This window comes from Triticum dicoccoides, chromosome 7A, assembly GCF_002162155.2.
Source record: "Triticum dicoccoides isolate Atlit2015 ecotype Zavitan chromosome 7A, WEW_v2.0, whole genome shotgun sequence".
Lineage (NCBI taxonomy): Eukaryota > Viridiplantae > Streptophyta > Magnoliopsida > Poales > Poaceae > Triticum > Triticum dicoccoides.
This window is the reverse complement of record NC_041392.1, coordinates 3,239,023-3,258,752: the sequence shown is the minus strand read 5'-3', so window position 1 is coordinate 3,258,752 and position 19,730 is coordinate 3,239,023. Positions and strand designations below refer to the sequence as shown.

At 44.5% G+C, this 19,730-nt stretch overlaps 1 protein-coding gene across 1 annotated transcript; it reads left to right on the top strand.

The window, feature by feature from the left end:
• The first annotated feature begins 13,734 nt into the window (after positions 1–13,734).
• LOC119331227 (sucrose:sucrose 1-fructosyltransferase-like) lies at positions 13,735–16,217 on the top strand. The gene is made up of 4 exons (XM_037604402.1): positions 13,735–14,020; positions 14,152–14,160; positions 14,245–15,089; positions 15,528–16,217. The coding sequence occupies exons 1-4, from the start codon at positions 13,735–13,737 to the stop codon at positions 16,215–16,217; spliced, it is 1,830 nt and encodes a 609-aa protein (XP_037460299.1).
• Positions 16,218–19,730: the final 3,513 nt, after the last annotated feature.

Genomic DNA, 19,730 nt, shown 5'->3' with positions numbered 1-19,730 from the left:
TAACCAGTTCCCATACATTATTCAGCTCAAACTGTTGAAGCTCTTCTTGCATAGCTTGAATCCATTCAGGTTCCATGAAGGCTTCTTCAACTTTCTTGGGTTCTGATATTGAGACGAATGCGAAGTGCCCACAGAAATTTGCTAGCTGAGTTGCCCTTGAACGAGTGAGTGGACCAGGTGCATTGATGCTATCAATTATTCTTTCAATCTTCACTTCATTGGCAACGCGAGGATGTACATGGCGAAGACTTTGCTCTTGCTGTTCACTGTCGTTGTTGGAAGGAATGTCTTTAGGCTGAGCAATGTCTTCATGTTGATCAGGTGCTGAAATGATTAGTTCTTCTTCAGGATGAGCTTCAGAAGGTATAATCTCTCCAGTTCCCATTAGCTTGATTGATTCACTGGATGGAACTTCATCTAGCACACTTGGCAGCTGCTCTCTTTGTGATCCATTGGTCTCATCGAACCACACATCCACTGTTTTAACCACTTTGTAATGAAAGAGATTGAAGACTCTGTAGGAGTGCGAATCCTTTCCATATCCAAGCATAAAACCCTCATGTGCTTTTGGTGCAAATTTTGAGGTGTGATGTGGGTCCTTGATCCAGCACCTTGCGCCAAATACTCTGAAGTAACTGACATTTGGCTTTTTGCCAGTAAGGAGCTCATAAGATGTCTTGTTCAAAAGCTTGTGAAGATAAACACGATTGATTGTATGGCATGCAGTGTCAATGGCTTCAGTCCAGAATTTTCTTGGAGTCTTGTATTCACCCAGCATCGTTCTGGCCATCTCAATGAGTGTTCTGTTCTTGCGTTCGACGACGCCATTCTGCTGTGGCGTGTACGGAGCTGAGAATTCATGTGTGATGCCCAAGGTATCAAGATATGTATCAAGGCCAGTGTTCTTGAATTCAATGCCATTGTCACTTCTGATGTGCTTTATCTTGGCGCCAAAATTGTTCATAGCTCGATTGGCGAAGCGTCTGAAGACATCCTGCACTTCAGTCTTGTAAAGAATTATGTGCACCCAAGTATATCTAGAGTAATCATCAACAATGACAAAGCCATAGGGGCAAGCAGTAGTAGTAAAAGTTGAGTAGTGAGTGGGACCAAAAAGATCCATGTGAAGCAGTTCGAAGGGTCGAATAGTGGTCATGATTGTCTTCGAGGGATGTTTTGCCCTCGTCATCTTCCCTGCTTCACAGGCACCACATAAGTGATCTTTCTTGAACTTGACGCCCTCGATGCCTATGACATGTTTCTTCTTCGCAAGGGTGTGGAGGTTCCTCATGCCAGCATGCCCAAGCCTCCGATGCCAAAGCCAGCATTCTGAAGCTTTTGCAAGAAGACATACTGCAAGTTGTGGCCCTGCTGAGAAATCTACCACATACAAATCATCTTTCCGATAACCTTCAAACACTAGAGACTTGTCAGATTCCATTAGTACCAGGCAACGATATTTTCCAAATATTACGACCATGTTCAAATCACAAAGCATTGAGACATACATTAAGTTGAAGCCAAGGGATTCAACAAGCATGACTTTATCCATGTGTTGATCCTTTGAGATTGCAACTCTACCTAGACCCAATACCTTACTTTTACTAGTGTCAGCAAATGTGATGTGGCTCTTGTTGGATGGACGTAAGGTTGAGTCCATAAGAAGGCTTCTTTTGCCAGTCATGTGATTTGTACACCCACTGTCAATAATCCATTCTGAGGACTTTGAAGACGCTGGTGTCATACCCTACAGTGCAGTTAGGGGGATAGGCTTCACAAAGAGAATTGTGAAGCAAAAACATTTGACGAACCAGTGGGTTATGAAAACTTAGGTCCAGATTAGGACTAATAGGGAGAGTAGCATGCGATTCAGGAACGAAGTACATAATGATGCCATTCGGGCATTTTATCTTGTGCCCTACAAGATTTTTAAGGTCCCCAGCAATAGCGTCTGAAGATTTTGTTTTTCTGCTGGAGACCTTTCCCTGCAAAAGAGAGTTAAGCTTTCTTAACCACCCACATCAAGGGTGGCTTAGAAGCAATAAGTCTAAGTGCAGCATCTGAGAATTTTGGTTTTAGAGCCCTAGCAAACAGTCTAGCAGGCGGACAATAGTACTCATAAGAATAGGTAGAATAGTTTTTGGTCATATGAACATGACGGTTTGATGAACCGCTCTTATATTCATATGCCTGAGTATGGTTTCCCTGCAAAACATTTGCGTTAGTGCGACTCAGGTGAGTCCTCTGTCTGTATGAAGCCTTTAGACCGTATGAAGCCTTTGGTATGAGGTTTGTCTTCTTCATGTGAGGTGTCATGAAGACATTCACAGGAAGATTTTCCAGACACTTTTTTCGGAACCCAGATCTTCTTCATAGGCGGTCCATTCCTGCAGTTAGTACCAATGTACCTGGCAAACACTACACCATTCTGATTTTTAAACAGTACATAGTTTGCATCAAAGGATTCATCAATGATAATGGGGTTAGCACAAGTGAAGCCACTTAGATTGGATGGATCTGCTGAAGGTTCCTTTGCAGCAACCCACATGGTTTTGGGGTACTGCTCAGGTTTCCAGTAAGAGCCATCTGCATTCATTTTCCTTACGAACCCAACACCCTCTTTCCTAGGGTTTCGGTTTAGAATCTGCTTTTTGAGGACATCACATAGTGTCTGATGCCCTTGAAGACTTTTGTACATCCCTGTTTCAAGCAATGTCTTCAACCTACCATTCACATCAGCAATAGCGGTGGTATCCTCAACAGAGGGGTTAGTTACCGCATCAACAGTTGAAGATATTGCAACAGCAGTAGTAGTAGAACATTCAGCAACAGAAGTAGCATTATCACGCTCAATGCATTTAAGACATGGTGGTTCAAATCCTTCCTGAGCGGGACTGATCTGTTTGGCGCGAAGTGACTCGTTTTCCGTTTGAAGATCTTCATGAACCGCTCTCAATTTCTCAAGATCTTGCTTCCTTTGAAGATAATCATAGGAAAGCTTTTCATGAGTTGTTGAGAGAGTTTCATGACGATTTTCAAGTTCCTGATATTTAATGTGAAGATTTTTTATGTCTTCAATTAAGGATTCAGATCGAGTCATTTCAGCACCCAACAGATCATCGCTTCTGTCTAACAGTTTTTGAATATGTTCCATAGCTTTTTGTTGTTCAGTTGCAATTTTAGCAAGTGTTTTGTAGCTAGGTTTTGAAACACAATCAGAGTCATCGTCACTAGATGTTTGATAGTGAGTAGTGCGTGTGTTTACCTTGGCACCGCGTGCCATGAAGCAGTAGGTGGAAGCGGAGCAGTCCTTGTCATTTGCATCGGTGTCGGTGATGAAGTCATTGTCTTCAATGTTGAAGATGGACTTAGCAACGTATGTTGTAGCCAGACTTGCGATGCCTGAGTCAGATTCCTCTTCAGACTCCACCTCCGCCTCCTCAGAAGCAGACTCCTTCTCTGAATCCATTTCCTTGCCAACAAACGCACGTGCCTTGCCAGATGAGCTCTTCTTGTGTGATGAAGACTTTGAGGAAGACTTGGAAGAAGACTTTGAGTATTTCTTCTTCTTCTTCTTGTCGTCAGAGTCATATTCCTTGCTCTTCTTCTTCTTTTTGTTATCATTGTCCCACTGTGGACACTCAGAGATGAAGTGGCCAAGTTTCTTGCACTTGTGACATGTTTTCTTCTTGTAGTCATGAGCAGGAGCTTCATCATTCCTTGAACTTGATCGGGAAGACTTTCTGAAACCTTTCTTCTTCGTGAATTTTTGGAACTTCTTGACAAGCATAGCAAGTTCCCTTCCAATGTCTTCAGGATCATCAGAACTGCTATCAGATTCTTCTTCAGATGAGGAGACAGCTTTTGCCTTCAAGGCACGAGTTCGCCCATAGTTTGGACCGTAGATATCTCTTTTCTCCGAAAGATGAAACTCATGTGTATTGAGCCTCTCAAGTATGTCAGATGGATCGAGTGTCTTGAAATCAGGACGTTCTTGGATCATCAGGGCCAGGATGTCAAACGAACTATCAAGTGATCTCAGGAACGTCTTGACTATTTCATGTTTGGTGATCTCAGTGGCGCCGAGGGCTTGAAGCTCATTTGTGATGTCAGTGAGTCTGTCAAATGTGTGCTGGACATTCTCATTGTCATTTCGCTTGAAGCGGTTGAAGAGATTGCGAAGGACACTGATTCTTTGATCTCTCTGGGGTGAGATGCCTTCATTGACCTTGGAGAGCCAGTCCCAGACCAGCTTGGATGTCTTCAAAGCACTCACACGGCCATACTGTCATTTGGTCAGATGACCACAGATGATGTTCTTGGCAGTAGAGTCCAGTCGAACGAATTTCTTGACATCAGCAACAGTGACACCTTCTCCAGCCTTGGGAACGCCGTTCTCGACGACATACCATAGGTCGACGTCAATGGCTTCAAGATGCATACGCATCTTATTCTTCCAGTAGGGATATTCAGTTCCATCGAAGACGGGGCACGCAGCGGAGACTTTAATTATCCCTGCAGTCGACATAGCTAAAACTCCAGGTGGTTAAACCGAATCACACAGAACAAGGGAGCACCTTGCTCTGATACCAATTGAAAGTGTGTTATATCGACTAGAGGGGGGTGAATAGGCGATTTTTATGAAAGTCTTCAAAACATGGAAGTTATGAAGACAAACAGTAGAGATATGCCTATTACTATGCAGCGGAAGTTAGACTACACTAGGCAAGCCATGGTCAAGTATCAACAGAGTGAAAGCACAGTGACAAATAGATGTAGTGTAATTAGGATCAGGTAGGAAGATACTATGAAGCCAAACAGATCATACACTCACGTTGTGAAGACAAAAGATAGAACAGACACGCAATGACTTCACAATGAGTGATCAGTAAGTAAAAGGAAGTGAAGATGAAACCAGTGACTCGTTGAAGACAATGATGTGTTGGACCAGTTCCAGTTGCTGTGACAACTGTACGTCTGGTTGGAGCGGCTAGGTATTTAAACCTTAGGACACACAGTCCCGGACACCCAGTCCTGAACACGCAGCTCAGGACACCAAGTCCTCACCGTATTCTCCTTGAGCTAAGGTCACATAGTCCTCGCCCAATCACTCTGGTAAGTCTTCAAGGTAGACTCCCAAACCTTCACAGACTTCGTTCACTGGCAATCCACAATGTCTCTTGGATGCTCTGAACGCGACGCCTAACCGTCTGGGGATGCACAGTCCTCAAGTGTAACAAGTCTTCAGATCACACAGACAAGAAGACTTAAGTGATGCCCAATGTTCTCTGGCTCTGGGTGGTTAGGGCTTTATCCTCGCAAGGAATTCTCTCTCTCAAAGGCTTCGAGGTGGGTTGCTCTCAAACGACAAAAGCCGTACTCTCAATCTGAGTAGCCAACCGTTTATGGTTGTAGGGGGTGGGCTACTTATAGCCACTTGGCAACCCGACCTGATTTGTCCGAAATGACCCTGGGTCACTAAGGAACTGACACGTGTCTCAACGGTTAGATTTCAAACTCTCATGGCAACTTTACTTGGGCTACAAGCAAAGCTGACTTGTCCGGCTCTGGAGAAGATTCGCTCTCATTGTGTTCACTCGAAGACATAGGTTTTTGGTTTAGGCATCACTTCAGTCATTCTGACTGGTTCTCCTGGACCCCACTTATCAGTACGGTGGTTCCTATGACTCAACACAAAAGAAAAAAAAACTACGAAAGATCTAAGTCTTCGAGCTCCATAGGCTTCATAACGTGTCTTCTTTTTTCATAGTCTTCAATGTGAATATCTTCATATACCACCTTTGGCTTCAATATCTTCATACATTTTTAAGGGTCATCTCTGGTAGTAAAACCGAATCAATGAGGGACTTCTAACTGCGTTATCCTGCAATTCTCACAAACACATTAGTCCCTCAACTAGGTTTGTCGTCAATACTGCAAAACCAACTAGGGGTGGCACTAGATGCACTTACAACGGGTTCGCAGCTAAGTCCCCGAGTGGGAGGCTGGCTCACCACTCGGTAGGAAATTATTTTTACAAACTTAGGTGAAACAGATTCGCAGCTAAGCCACCCACTGGGGGATTTCTCACGCAAACAAAAATAATAACAATCACTGGGAAAATTATAACGCTCTTGTCTTTGATAGATAAACTACATAAGTTTTTCTTATTACATCTCATCCGAGTGAGAATTCAAGTATAAAAGGGGCGGAGCAGCTCCGCATTCCAGGCTCGTGGCTCATCAATCTGGCGATCGACATTATAAAGGTGGTACGCTCCATTGTGGAGGACTCTGGTGACTATGAAGGGGCCTTCCCAAGTAGGAGCGAGTTTGTGTTGTTTCTGTTGATCCACTCGGAGGACCAAGTCTCCTTCTTGGAAGGCTCGACTCTTCACATTTCTGGCATGGAATCGACGCAAGTCTTGCTGATAGATGGTCGATCGGATCATGGCCATTTCTCTTTCTTCTTCCAGGAGGTCGACTGCGTCCTGCCGGGCTTGTTCTGCTTCATCTTCAGAGTAGAGCTCGACTCGGGGTGCGTTGTGAAGCAGGTCACTCGGGAAAACTGCTTTGGCTCCGTAGACCAGAAATTATGGGGTTCTTCCAGTTGATCGGTTCGGGGTTGTCCTCAATCCCCAAAGAACCGATGGAAACTCGTCGACCCATGCACCTGCTGCGTGCTTGAGATCGCGCATCAGTCGGAGTTTCAGTCCTTTGAGTATTAAGCCGTTTGCTCTTTCCGCTTGTCCATTCGACTGGGGGTGAGCGACTGAAGCGTAGTCGACTCATGTGCCTTGAGAGGTGCAAAAGGCTCTGAATTTGTAAGAATCAAAGTTTGACCCATTGTCAGTGATGATGCTGTGCGGAACTCCATATCTGAATATCAACTCTCTGATGAAACTGATAGCAGTGCAAGCATCAAGGTTCTTGATAGGCTTAGCTTCAATCCATTTGGTGAACTTGTCGACTGCTACTAGCACATGAGTGAAGCCGCTCCTGCCCGTTCTCAGTGGTCCAACCATGTCCAGTCCCCAAACAGCGAAGGGCCAGACGAGTGGAATGGTTTTCAGGGATGACGCGGGTTTGTGCGACATATTGGAGTAAAACTAACATCCTTCACATTTGTCGACTATCTCTTTCGCCATTTCATTCGCCCTTGGCCAGTAGAATCCCGCTCGGTATGCTTTAGCCACAATGGTCTGAGAGGACGCAATGATGACCACAGGTCCCCGAGTGGATATCATCAAGTATTATCTGACCTTCTTCTCGTGTTATACACTTCTGACTGACCCCAGTCGCGCTTTCTCTATACAACTGTCCCTTTATGACTGTAAAGGCCTTGGATCGACGGACGATCTGTCGAGCCTCTTCTTCGTCCTCTGGGAGTTCTTTCCTTAGTATGTACGCGATGTACGGTACCGTCCAGTCGGGAGTGATGACCAAAACTTCCATGATCAGGTCGACCACAGCTGGAACTTCAACTTCAATCGGATCCGTGGCACTTTTTGGCTGCGGGGCTTCTTCAGTGAAGGGATCCTCCTGAACTGATGGTGTGTGGATGTGTTCCAAAAACACATTGCTGGAAATGGCTTCTCTTTTAGAACCTATTTTCGCCAAATCATCAGCTGCTTGATTTTTCAGTCGAGGTATGTGATGAAGTTCTAACCCCTCGAATTTCTTCTCCAGCTTTCTCACTGCATTGCAATAACCAGTCATGGCCGGACTTCTGACGTCCCACTCCTTCATCACTTGATTAACCACCAAATCTGAGTCGCCATAGACCATGAGGCGACGGACGCCGAGTGAAATGGCCATGCGCAACCCGTATAAAAGTGCTTCATATTCTGCTTCGTTATTGGAGGAATCAAAGTGGATTTGAAGAACATATCTGAGCTTATCTCCTCGGGGGGAGACCAATACTACCCCGGCACCAGAACCATTCAGCATTTTAGAACCGTCGAAGAACATGGTCCAATGCTCCGAGTGAACCTGAGTCGGCAGTTGTTGTTCAATCCACCGTTGATTTTTTAACTCTTTTTTTGCACGCAGGTGGGATCGCGCGAGACGGTGATTTTTTTCCTTCGATCGATCATTGGTGTTACGAAGCGAAGCAAAACGAACACGGCGTATAGACTTCCTCCAATGGTAAGGAATAGTAGACATAATAGAGATTTAATAATAGGGACATGCAGAAGATAAAAAAGATATTTACCAGCATATCAATCTTCTAAGCAATGTGACAAGATATCAATAATCTTCATCAATTCTATGGATGCTTGCTTGCTGTAGAACTTTGTCAAAGAGAAACATGTAAGAACTTGTTGCAAAGGGAAATATATAATGTAGCCACAAATATGCCCGTGTTTTGCATGGAATATCAAAAAAAAATCATCATGTGAAAATTATTCTAATTTGGGAAATCATAGTCGAGCATGTATTTGACTTCCATTTATATAGCGACCAATGGAGATTCACTTTTCTTCTTGGCAGTCATCATGTCTCCGTAACCACACTCTCCTTGAAATTGTAAATGTCACAGTCGGTTTGCAATTCTAATGTTTTCGGTTGGCCCTCCGGGCGAGGTCCCTGTGCAACACTTTCTTTTTTGTGTTAGATTGAATAGCAATATTTCCACATTATGCACTGGATCTCATCATCTGCTGAGGTTCACCTCTGTTCTATATATAGATCTAAAGAGAATGAAATGTTGAAAGTGGGTGCATCAACTCTGTTTGTCATAGAAAATGCATGACGTACTGACATGCAGGCGGCGTCAGTATGTTTTGCTCATGCAATGGGAAACTATTTCCATTAAGGATAACTTATAGTTAATTTTGATTGAATTCCTATTGGAAGACAGGAGATTCGTATAAGAAAAGATGTCAATGCTTTTGAAACTAGCAAATATTTACAAAGTTAGTATCTTTCTTATCGATGTCATGGTCATGATCGTGGTCGTGGTCACGACGGGAGGTGTCGGGGTCTCCACACTGCCACCCCTCTCCTTCCGAATCTCCACCAAGTTCAGAGGTAGTGCGGTGGTGGCGGAACCGTCACCGGCCTTCAGGTCCGTCAGGTTTTACGCCGGCCAACTTCGGCCCAGGCTTCGATTTCAATGGTTGCACGATGGCCGATACCTCGCTCTCACTCAGAAAAACTGTGAAGGCCACCATTGACCATGCCCTACCCATTAGCATGGTCTCCATCGCTGGCATCACTTTCCAATCCAGCCCGTAGCTAGCCGCCGCCTCTCCCGTGACCCCTCCACAACTGTGTGGCGGGTGCAGCCAGCCAACCAGTGATGGAGGGCAGAGCTAGCCACAGAGGGGGAAAAGGGGGAGGGCCAATGGCAGCCGGAGCATGACTGGTGGCGGAGTGTGTGTGAGGAGGGGACTCATACGGGGCGGCGGCGTGAGTGAGGCGGCGGTGTGGGGATGGAAGATTGGAAGGTGTTGATTGGAGAAAGGTTGCTCGAGGAATCGAGGGTGGAGTCGGCATGCATGTGTGGGCTTCCACCGTTGATTTTTTAACTATCTTTTTGCACGCGGGTGGGATCGAGCGAGATGGTGATTTTTTTTCCTTTAATCGATCATTAGTGTCATGAAGCGAAGCAAAACGAACATGATGTTATATACTTCCTTCAATGGTAGGGAATAGTAGAGATAAGAGAGACATCTAGAAGATAAAAAAAGATCTTTATTAGAATATCATTCTTCTAAGCAATGTGACAAAATATCAATAATCTTCATCAATCTTATAGATGCTTGCTTGCTGTAGAACTTTGTCAAAGAGAAACATGTAAGAACTTGTTGCGAAAAGAAATATATAATGTAGCCACAAATATGCCCGTGTTTTGCATGGAATAACAAAAGAAAAATTCATCATGTGAAAACTATTCTAATTCGGAAATCACAGTCGAGCATGTATTTGACTTCCATTTATATAGCGACTGATGGAAATTCACTTTCCTTCTTAACCGCACTCTCCACGCAATTGTAAATGCCACCATCCTTTTGCAATTCTAATGTTTTCGGTTGGCCCTCTAGGCGAGGTCCCTATGCAACACTTTCTTTTCCGTGTTAGATTGAATAGCACTATTTTCACATTATGCATTGGATCTCGTCACCTCCTGAGCTTCACCTCTGTTCTATATATCCAAAGATAATGAAATGTTGAAAGCGGGTACATCAGCTTTATTTGTCATACAAAATGAACGACATGCCGACGTACCCGCGGCGTCATTATGTTTTGCTCAAGCAATGGGAAACTATTATCATTACATAGAAAGGATAACTTATAGTTAATTTTGATTGAATTGCTACTGGGAGACAGGAGATTCGTTGCACAACTTGGTAATATGGCACTAAGTTTGGCTCAATCTGCAGAACAAAATACTGATCCCTACGTAAACTAATATAAGATCTTTTAGATCACTAAAATAGTGATCTAAAAGATCTTATATTACTTTGCAGATGAAGTACTATTGTACATACCACCAAGATAATGTCAGCTATTATTGTATTGATTGATAGACCAATATATCTTGTTTAAGCAAATCATATTATTATGCACCCATCTTCTCAGAATAGTACAATCAATTTTAAATATTAATATCAATGCACCAATATTCACTACAACCTGCAAAACAAAATCACAATAGGAAAGAGATATAAGAGTAGTAGTCCAAGTTATCGAGGGATTATCAATGAAAAAAACCTCTGCAATTTGAGATTGCCTAAACAATGTGATTTATAGCCCTCATCTGCAGATATATACATGCACCAGATATATGTGAAGTTAGTAAGCAAAATTAGATTTGAGGTATGGATGACTGAAGCACGAACTCTGCATTTTGTAATCAAAGCGAACGAAAGGAAGCCACGGCAAATTGGTAATACAAACTTATTATAAACAGATCTGGAGCATGTATGTTAGCACACAGACTATCTAAAATTATTTTGCATCTTCTTGGAGAAAATTTTGCCATGCATAATCAGCATAAATTAAGCTACAAGATTGTATGTTGGCAACACACAGCCACATGTACCTTGGATCTTCTCCGAACTTTTCAAGCTAGCCCACCTACAGCTCAGGAATTAGGCCGGACGCCGCCTACACGACGCACACATCCTCTCTGCCACGACCACGGTCACCGTCTGCCTCCATCAAATTTGTCGCCAACGTCACGTCCCGGCCTTGCTGACGCGATAAAGCGGTGCAGCCCGTGCATGCACGCACGCTGGGCACGAACTGCACCTCCTTCTTGCCAGCGATATTGGCAAACACAGTTAAATAAATCTCAGGCCCCTGTCACGTTTTCAGTTATCTCAGTTAGAACTTCGGTTTTTCGTCAGGTTAGGCTCGAACGCTTTCTTTCTGTTAGCTAGTTTAGCTGGCGGGTCTAACAGCCTGAGCGACTCTCACGCCTCGTCGGTATGCTCGTGGATCATGACGGCAAAAGCCGGGTGCGTGAATCCCTGTTTCCGTTCTGTAAGTCCGAATAAATAGAAGAGAAATAGAACAGAAAAGCTCTGAAGTTTGTGAGCGAAAAATACATGTGTCTTCCTTCTTCCTCGAGCAATCTCTAGTTCGCGTGTGTTCGCTCGAAGGGCACTTCGGGTGCAGACAAACACGTCGGTGAACACATACACGTCGGTGTGCCGCATCTTGCTCCCCAGGAACTCGAAGTCGATTTCATCATGGTCGTCCCCCACAAACGATGTCTGAATTTGCAATCAATTGATGCACACACCGTTAGTATTATAGTCACCTTGATTGCAGTAAAAGCTCATCAGTAATTTGAAATTGGAAACGACGATGCACACACCTAGTATGTGCTGACAGTGACGGTGCCGGCGGGCGGCGGAGTTCCCCGGGACGAGCTTGATGTATGTAGAGAAGAGACGCTACCATAGATGAATTGGTTCTTCGTCAGGAAACTTCGGTCCGGTCCTGTCCAGACCGGTCGCGGCGCTCGGTCAGGGCGCCCAGACCGTGTCCACCCTGAGGAGGCCGCCGACCGCGTTCCCAATGACATCCACAGCCTCTCCCCAGCTCTTGGTCACGACTCACGACGCGGACAACATTCACAACCATGGTGCCGGCGCCACTCTTCGCGCTCCAACGATGCAGGCACACACATCCACTGCCCCATCAGCGTTGCCCCCGGTCAACCGCCCTATATCTCGATTTCGATCTGGAGAAAGAAAAGGGTGAGAGATAAACGACCCTGTGGGATAGACTTATACGGCCACCTTCTGCTTGCCGCCGCCGTCGTCCCATTGCTGGCACTCCCCTGCCGCTGCTGCTAGGAGGGAAGGGAGAGTAGGACTGGGGCGGCGGTGGAATAGATATCGTGTGTTTTCTTTTTCTTAACAGATCGTGCACGGGGCTCTGTACGAAAGAAAGGGGAGGAGGAACGGGTGGGGTGGGCTGATTTTCGGGAGTTCGCTTTGGCATAAAACCGAAGGAAAGATAAAAATGAGAGGTGGGCTATCTTTGGAAACCATCGATCGAGAGATCGGTCATTCGGTGGAAAGAAACAAACGAAACGAAACAAACAATTGAGCAATTTAAGGTAAGGTTAATTAATTTAGATTTGATCTTTAGAGAATGATTGTGATCGATTCTTTCACACAAAAACATTACTAAATAATTTGCGCCAGCATCGAAAGTTCTGATCCGTTCAATTTTTTTTATTGTGTGAGAGGGTGACACGAAACTAAACCGGTGGGGTGAGGGAGGGGACGAAAAAAACTAGTTGAAAGAAACCAGACGAAAGTGGTGGGACAAAAAAAACCTGGACGCAATCCTACCAACTGCTCCATTAGAAGTAGAGATAATTTGCGCCAACATGAAAAGTTCTGATCCGTTCATTTTTTTCGTTGTGTGAGAGGGTGATGCGAAACTAAATGGGGTGAGGGAGGGGACGAAAAAACTAGTTGAAAAAAACCAGATGAAAGTAGTTGGACGAAAAAAAATCTGGACGCAATCCTACCAACTGCTCCATTAGGAGTGGAGATTTGGATAATCTCTCAGGGTGGATCTTGAAAAGATATGAATGATGTCCCTCCAAACCGTGGGTACAACTTTTATCGAACATGGGTTTCTGTGGGATTCTATAGGGATCTATGACATTGAGTATGGCTAGCATTCTTGTGGAGTTATTACAGTATCAAATCTCTCCTCATGTACTATTTATGATTTGGATATAATCTGATTAGATCATTAAAGATAGAAAGATTTTCCTCCATACCGTATGTACATATGACTATTGTCGAATACTCCCTCCGTTCCCTAATATAAGACATCGTAACTATTACATTTGAATAAAGCTCTCAAATATTTCCCTGCAAAAAAAACTATTACAGAATATTGACTACATACATACTAAAATGAGTGGACATACATACTAATATGTGTCTAGATATACACGAATCAAGAAAAAGTTAAAAGGCCTTATATTAGGGAATGGAGGGAGAACCTTTTTCGACATAGTTTTTAGGGAGCTTGGCTACCCAGATTTGATTTGGTTGATCTCTCGATGGGCTTGCGGCATTGAAGAGAACGCGTTATCAATATTCGGTCTGGTCAAATCTATGGGCATTATTGCCCGTGCCCAAATCCACTATAAATCCCTCCGCTTGGCTGAGCGGCCCAACACATTCTCGGTTTGAGCTGAAGCAAGAGTGGAACAAATTCTCTTTGTTCCAACTGTTGTTCGCCTGCCGTGATGGAGTCACACGCCATGCCTTACCGGACCAGCGGTGGGTTTAGGTGGCGCGCATGCGCCGCCGTCTTGGCCATCTCGGCCGTGGCCGCGCTCCTTGTCGCCCACACGCTCACCGTGGCCAGGGTGTCCAGTGACGGGCATGTCAGGGCCCGTGTCCTGGCAGAGACGGAGAGTAGCACGGGGGAAGGTGGCGGCGGCAACAAGGACCGGTTCCCGTGGAGCAACGCCATGCTGCAGTGGCAGCGCACAGGGTTCCATTTCCAGCCGGACAAGCACTACATGAACGGTCGGTGACCAGTATTTCGGTTTATTTTTCTCAAGGTTTGATGTATCTATGGAGAACGAAGCTGACATGGCTGCTTTCTTGTTTGTCTGCTCACGGCCGGCGGCGTATGTACTCCGGCGACATGCATGCAGACCCCAACGGTTAGTACGTTCATCGATCATTTGCTCGCTGTCTATCTGTCTATCAGCTGTGGAACTATTACCTAATTCTAACACAACATGCAGCTCCGATGTACTACCGTGGATGGTACCACTTCTTCTACCAGTACAACCCGGGGGGTGAAACATGGGGCAACATCTCATGGGGCCACGCCGTGTCGCGGGACATGGTCAATTGGCGCAGCCTGCCCCTCGCCATGGTCCCCGAGCACTGGTACGAGAGCAACGGCGTCTTGACGGGCTCCGCCACCTTGCTCCCCAACAGCAAGGTCGTCGTGCTCTATACGGGCAACACGGACGACCTTGCCCAGGTTCAGTGCCTTGCCGAACCTGCGGACCCTAATGACCCCCTCCTCCGCACCTGGACGAAGTACCCGGGCAATCCCGTCCTCTTCCCACCCCCTGGGACCTATAAAAAAGACTTCCGCGACCCTATGACTGCATGGTTCGATAAGTTTGATAACACGTGGCGCACCATGATTGGGTCCAAGGACGACCATGGTCATGCCGGCATAGCCCTCATGTACAAGACGAAAGACTTCATCAACTTCGAGCTCATTCCGCACCCGGTCCACCGCGTTGAAGGCACTGGCATGTGGGAGTGCGTCGACTTATACCCCGTCGGTGACAGCAAGAATTCATCAGAGAAGGAGTTGTATGTCTTGAAGGCGAGCATGGACGATGAACGGCACGACTACTACGCGCTGGGGAGGTTCGATGCGGCGGCCAACAAGTGGACGCCCTTGGACCCGGAATTGGATGTGGGGATCGGCCTGAGGTACAACTGGGGAAAGTTATTTGCGTCCACATCCTTCTATGATCCTGCGAAGCGGCGGCGCGTGAGCTGGGGGTATGTCGGTGAGACCGACTCCAACCTTACCGACATCGCCAAGGGATGGGCAAACCTCCAGGTATCTTTATCGTACATTGATGTGATTGTTTTATCTTGTGTTTACCATCTATCAGTAGTTCTATTAGTCCGTTATGCATTTTTTTCCGATAAAGATCGGTTAGTTATGCATGCTCAAATAGATATATCATGCATTACCTCTTGAAGATTGAGTATATCACTGCATGCATATATCAATCGATCAATCAGTACATGTTAATTGAATACCTATCGCGTCTTCCAACAGGTTATCTTTTCGAGTCCGTGCTAACATGGCCAAATCAGGACATTTTCCTTCCTCCCTATCTGCTGCAGTATATGCCGCGCCATTGTTACTTATAAACAATAATCATTTTGGTCGTTTTTTTCCCAAAATATTATTGGCGTCAATGTGCATTCATACTTGAGGACATACTTGCTCGAAGAACTAACTAATGACTGGTGCATGTTGAGCGTGTAGGCGATTCCAAGGACAGTGGTGCTGGATGAAAAGACCCGGACGAACCTACTCCAATGGCCGGTGGAGGAGATTGACACCCTCCGCTATAACACAACCAATTTCGGTAGCATCACCGTCGGGACCGGCTCTGTCATCCCCCTCCGCCTGCACCAAGCTGCTCAACTCGACATCGAGGCCTTCTTCCGGCTCAATGCTTCCGCTGTCGCTGCCCTGAACGAGGCCGACGTCAGCTACAATTGCAGTACCAGCGGCGGTGCTACCAACCGTGGCGTGCTCGGACCCTTTGGCCTCCTCATCCATGCCACCAAGAGCCGCAGTGAACAAACGGCGGTGTACTTCTACGTGTCCAGGGGCCTCGATGGGGGCCTCCGGACCCACTTCTGCCACGACGAGTCGCGGTCATCTCGGGCCAAGGAGCCGGTGAAGCGGGTAGTTGGAAGCACCGTGCCGGTGCTCCATGGAGAGGCATTATCTGCTAGGGTGCTTGTGGATCATTCGATAGTGGAGAGCTTTGTGATGGGAGGGAGGTTGACTGCAACGTCGCGGGTGTACCCGACGGAGGCAATTAACGCGGCAGGTGGGGTATATGTTTTCAACAATGCCACTGGCTCCACAGTTACCGCCGAGAAGCTCGTGGTGCACGAGATGGCCTCATCGCCATTAAAGCCATATGTTGAAGGACGAGACTAAATTCTGAACTTTTTACTTTTTGAGTTTAGTGTCAAATTTGTTCCAGTTCCATCAGATAGATCTAGTTAGCAGATTACGATAGAGTTTTCATTCTCTTGAGTTTAATGTCAAATATGTTATACACACATTCGTGGTAATGTAATGGATCATTTGTATTGATATTATAGTACTTTGTGACATTTCCCAACAAGTATGCGAAACAATAAATACAACACCCAAGCACGCAATGTGGGCACACATACACTAGATTCCTTGTGGTGTCCAATATGTTTGTCAAATAATTTTTCTTTGGATATTTGGTATCATCGGAGTGCTATTTAATTGGAGTATTCATAACCTCTCGATTACCAACATTGTGGAGTAGTAGTTTTTTAACCTAAGTGCTAATTTTTATTACTAGGATAATCCCTGGGCTAACAAATTGCGATGTACTGTTTAAATGTATTCTTATTTTTTGTTTAGATGATCTCCCAGCTCAACATATTGTGGAGCACTATATATATAGACCTTTCGTGCCATCCCGCCGAAGCAAGATCCAAGCGCCACATTCTCTGTTTGAATTCTCCGCCGTCATGGAGTCATGTGCCACCCCAGCGGAACAGCGGACCAGAGGCGGCGTGCGTGTGCCGCCGTGCTCTCTGCCTTGGGCATGGTCGTGCTCCTCATCGCCCATGTTCTCGGAGGAGCCAGGGTGGACCCGGCCGGCGATATAGGCAGGCTGCTGTCACACCGAGGCTCCTGGCAGCGACGGAGAAGGCATCATTGGCGGCAGGGTGGCGGGCGCCCGCAAGCAAAGGACGGCGGCATCATTGATGGCGACGACTTCCTGTGGAGCAACACAATGCTGCAGTGACAGCGGACAGGGTTCCATTTGGAGCCGGCCAAGAGCTACATGTATGGACGGTGACCAATACCCCAATGTTCAATCGATTAATATTTGAGCCCCGCTTCAGTACATCCGCTCACAAAGCGTATAAAGGGCAATATAGACCTTTCATAAATTATATGGTAGTCTGTCATATATGTATTAATACATGCACGTAATAGTCTAGTTTTCGCTAAAGGTGGCCAGCAAACGGGCCGGCTCAATTCGAAAGAGCTGAATGAATGCCGGAATTTCCCGAAAAGTATAAAAGCAGTTGAGACGGGAGTTGAACTCACAAGCTCGTCATGCATGCAACCGATGCTAACTAGACGACCTAGTGACTTAGGACAGCTTAAAGGCAGCGCTAATGTTTAAAGTACTAATTAAAGCGGCAGATCCCTTTTTTTAATACTTTTCAATACTTTTTGCAAAACAATGTGAACAAAATTTCTTGAAAATGCGAACAATGTTTCTATGTTGTAAACAAATTTCGAATATTCTTTTCTTAAATGTGATTTTTAAAGTGAATTTAATATACAGACTGAACATTTTCTTAGTATATGGTGAATTTTATTCAAATACAAACTACTCCTCTGTCCCATAATATAAAAATGTTTTTATCACTATACTAGTGTCAAAAACATTCTTATATTATGGGACGGAGGGAGTAATTTTTTAAATATATGCTAATATATTTTGAAATGCACGCTGAATTAAATTTCTATACAGGATGAAAACTTTTTATACAAAGTGAACATTTTACCAATGTACGGTGAATAGTTTCTTCAATACGATGAAATACTTTTAACATGACTATCTTGGAAAATGAACAAATTGGAACTTTGAACTTTCAATGGAATTTGGTGTTCTGTACTTATTTTGAAACATGAATACATTTGAAAAACATGAACAAATTTTGAATATATGAGGAAATAAAAAGGAAATTCATAATTTTTTTTGAAAATTTTGAATTTATGGAAAACAAAAAGGAACCAAAAAAGAAACATTTCAAAAATATTTTGAAAATTCTGAAATTATGGAAAACAAAAAGGAGACGGAAATAACAAGGAAAAAAGAAGGGAAAAGAAAAGGAACTAAAATTAAAAACATGAAGAAAACCGGAAAAAGCTCATGGAACCTTCTAAAATGTTCCCAAAATCGATTGCTCGTTCAAAGTGTGCTGACTCGTATCATGTCGATCGCTCGCTTCACTTTGTATTTCTGGAGTTTTCTCAGTCAAAAAAGACCGATAAATGGTCGGATGTGTTGCAACTTGCATACAGTTTTGAAAAAATTTCAAACCTCGCATGGATACCTAACATGGGCATGCCCACCTAGCTGCAAAATTTGTTGTCAATCCTGAGATTTCCAAAAAAAAAATTATGTTCAACGGCGAGTGTTCGAGTGGGCGGGAAGGGTCTGTTTGGGAGCACCTCAATTCTCGACATCTCTTAAATGACCCCAATTCTTTTTCCTGTCCTTGTAATACCAATTAAAGGTACCATAGAAAATTCATTGGGTTTTCAACAAGTTTTGTATTTTCTGAAGTTTTCTTCATAGAAAAAGGCCGATAAAATGGTTGGACATGCTGCAACTTGCATATGGTTTCGAAAGTTGTTCGAACCAGGCATGGATTCCTATCATGGGATGCCCACCTGCTCGCGGAAGTTGGGTTCATTTGAAGGATGTCCAAAAATGGACCATGTGTAACGGATGGTTTCCAGCTAGGGCGAGAGAAGCGCCCGTTTGAAAGTAAGTTGAAATACATCAAATGGCCTCAATTTTTTCCACCAGCTTTCATGACCAATTCAAGGCATCATGCCAAGTTGTTCGGATTTTTGACAAGTTTTGCGTTTTCTGAAGTTTTCTCTGTGAAGAAGGACCGATAAATGGCCGGATGTGTCGTAACGTGCAAACGGTGTCAAAAGTCGTTCAAACCTGGCATGGGTGCCTCATATGTCTGTGCCAGGATGCTGCAAGAAGCTGGAGTTATTTAGCATAGTCCAAAAAACCACCAGTTAGAAGGAGTGTGCTAGACTAGGCCAGACAGGTGCATCCGCGAGCATATAGTTTTTCCTAATTTAAATGCTTCGGTTATTTGCAATGTCAGTCATTATTAATCAACATGAATGTTTTCTTATATCCTAACCATTTCTTGAAATTTGTCAACAATTTTGGAATTTTAAATTGTATGAAAATTTTATAAACTTGAGCTCTTTTTTACAATTTGTAAACAAATTCCCAACAATTGAGGTTGAACACAAATTACGAACCACATGATAACTATACTATAATAACCCCGATAACTACATTATGAGAAAGTTAATGACTATATCATGAGAAGCGTCATAACTTTAGCATGGGGCAGTGGTAACTTCACACTGGGGTATGTTTCGACAAATTTTTTTCTTGGATGAAAGTTACCATGGTGTTTAAACTTAAGTTATTAGGTCTGTGGTCTGCAAAATTACCATAAATTTACATAAAAATTACGGGAGAAGTTATGTTTCAACATTTTTTCCTCGAAGTCAAAGTTACCATGGTGGTTGAATGTAAGTTATGAGGTCCAGGGGCATAAACGACCATTGATATTTACACGGTAGTTACCGAGGCATGTTTCAACAATTTTTTCTCATGGGTAAAAAGTT

Coding starts and splice junctions, on each gene's coding strand:
- LOC119331227 (XM_037604402.1), top strand. CDS start 13,735: ATGGAGTCACACGCCATGCCTTACCGGACCAGCGGTGGGTTTAGGTGG. Junction 15,090..15,527: donor AGGGATGGGCAAACCTCCAG/GTATCTTTATCG, acceptor TTGAGCGTGTAG/GCGATTCCAAGGACAGTGGT.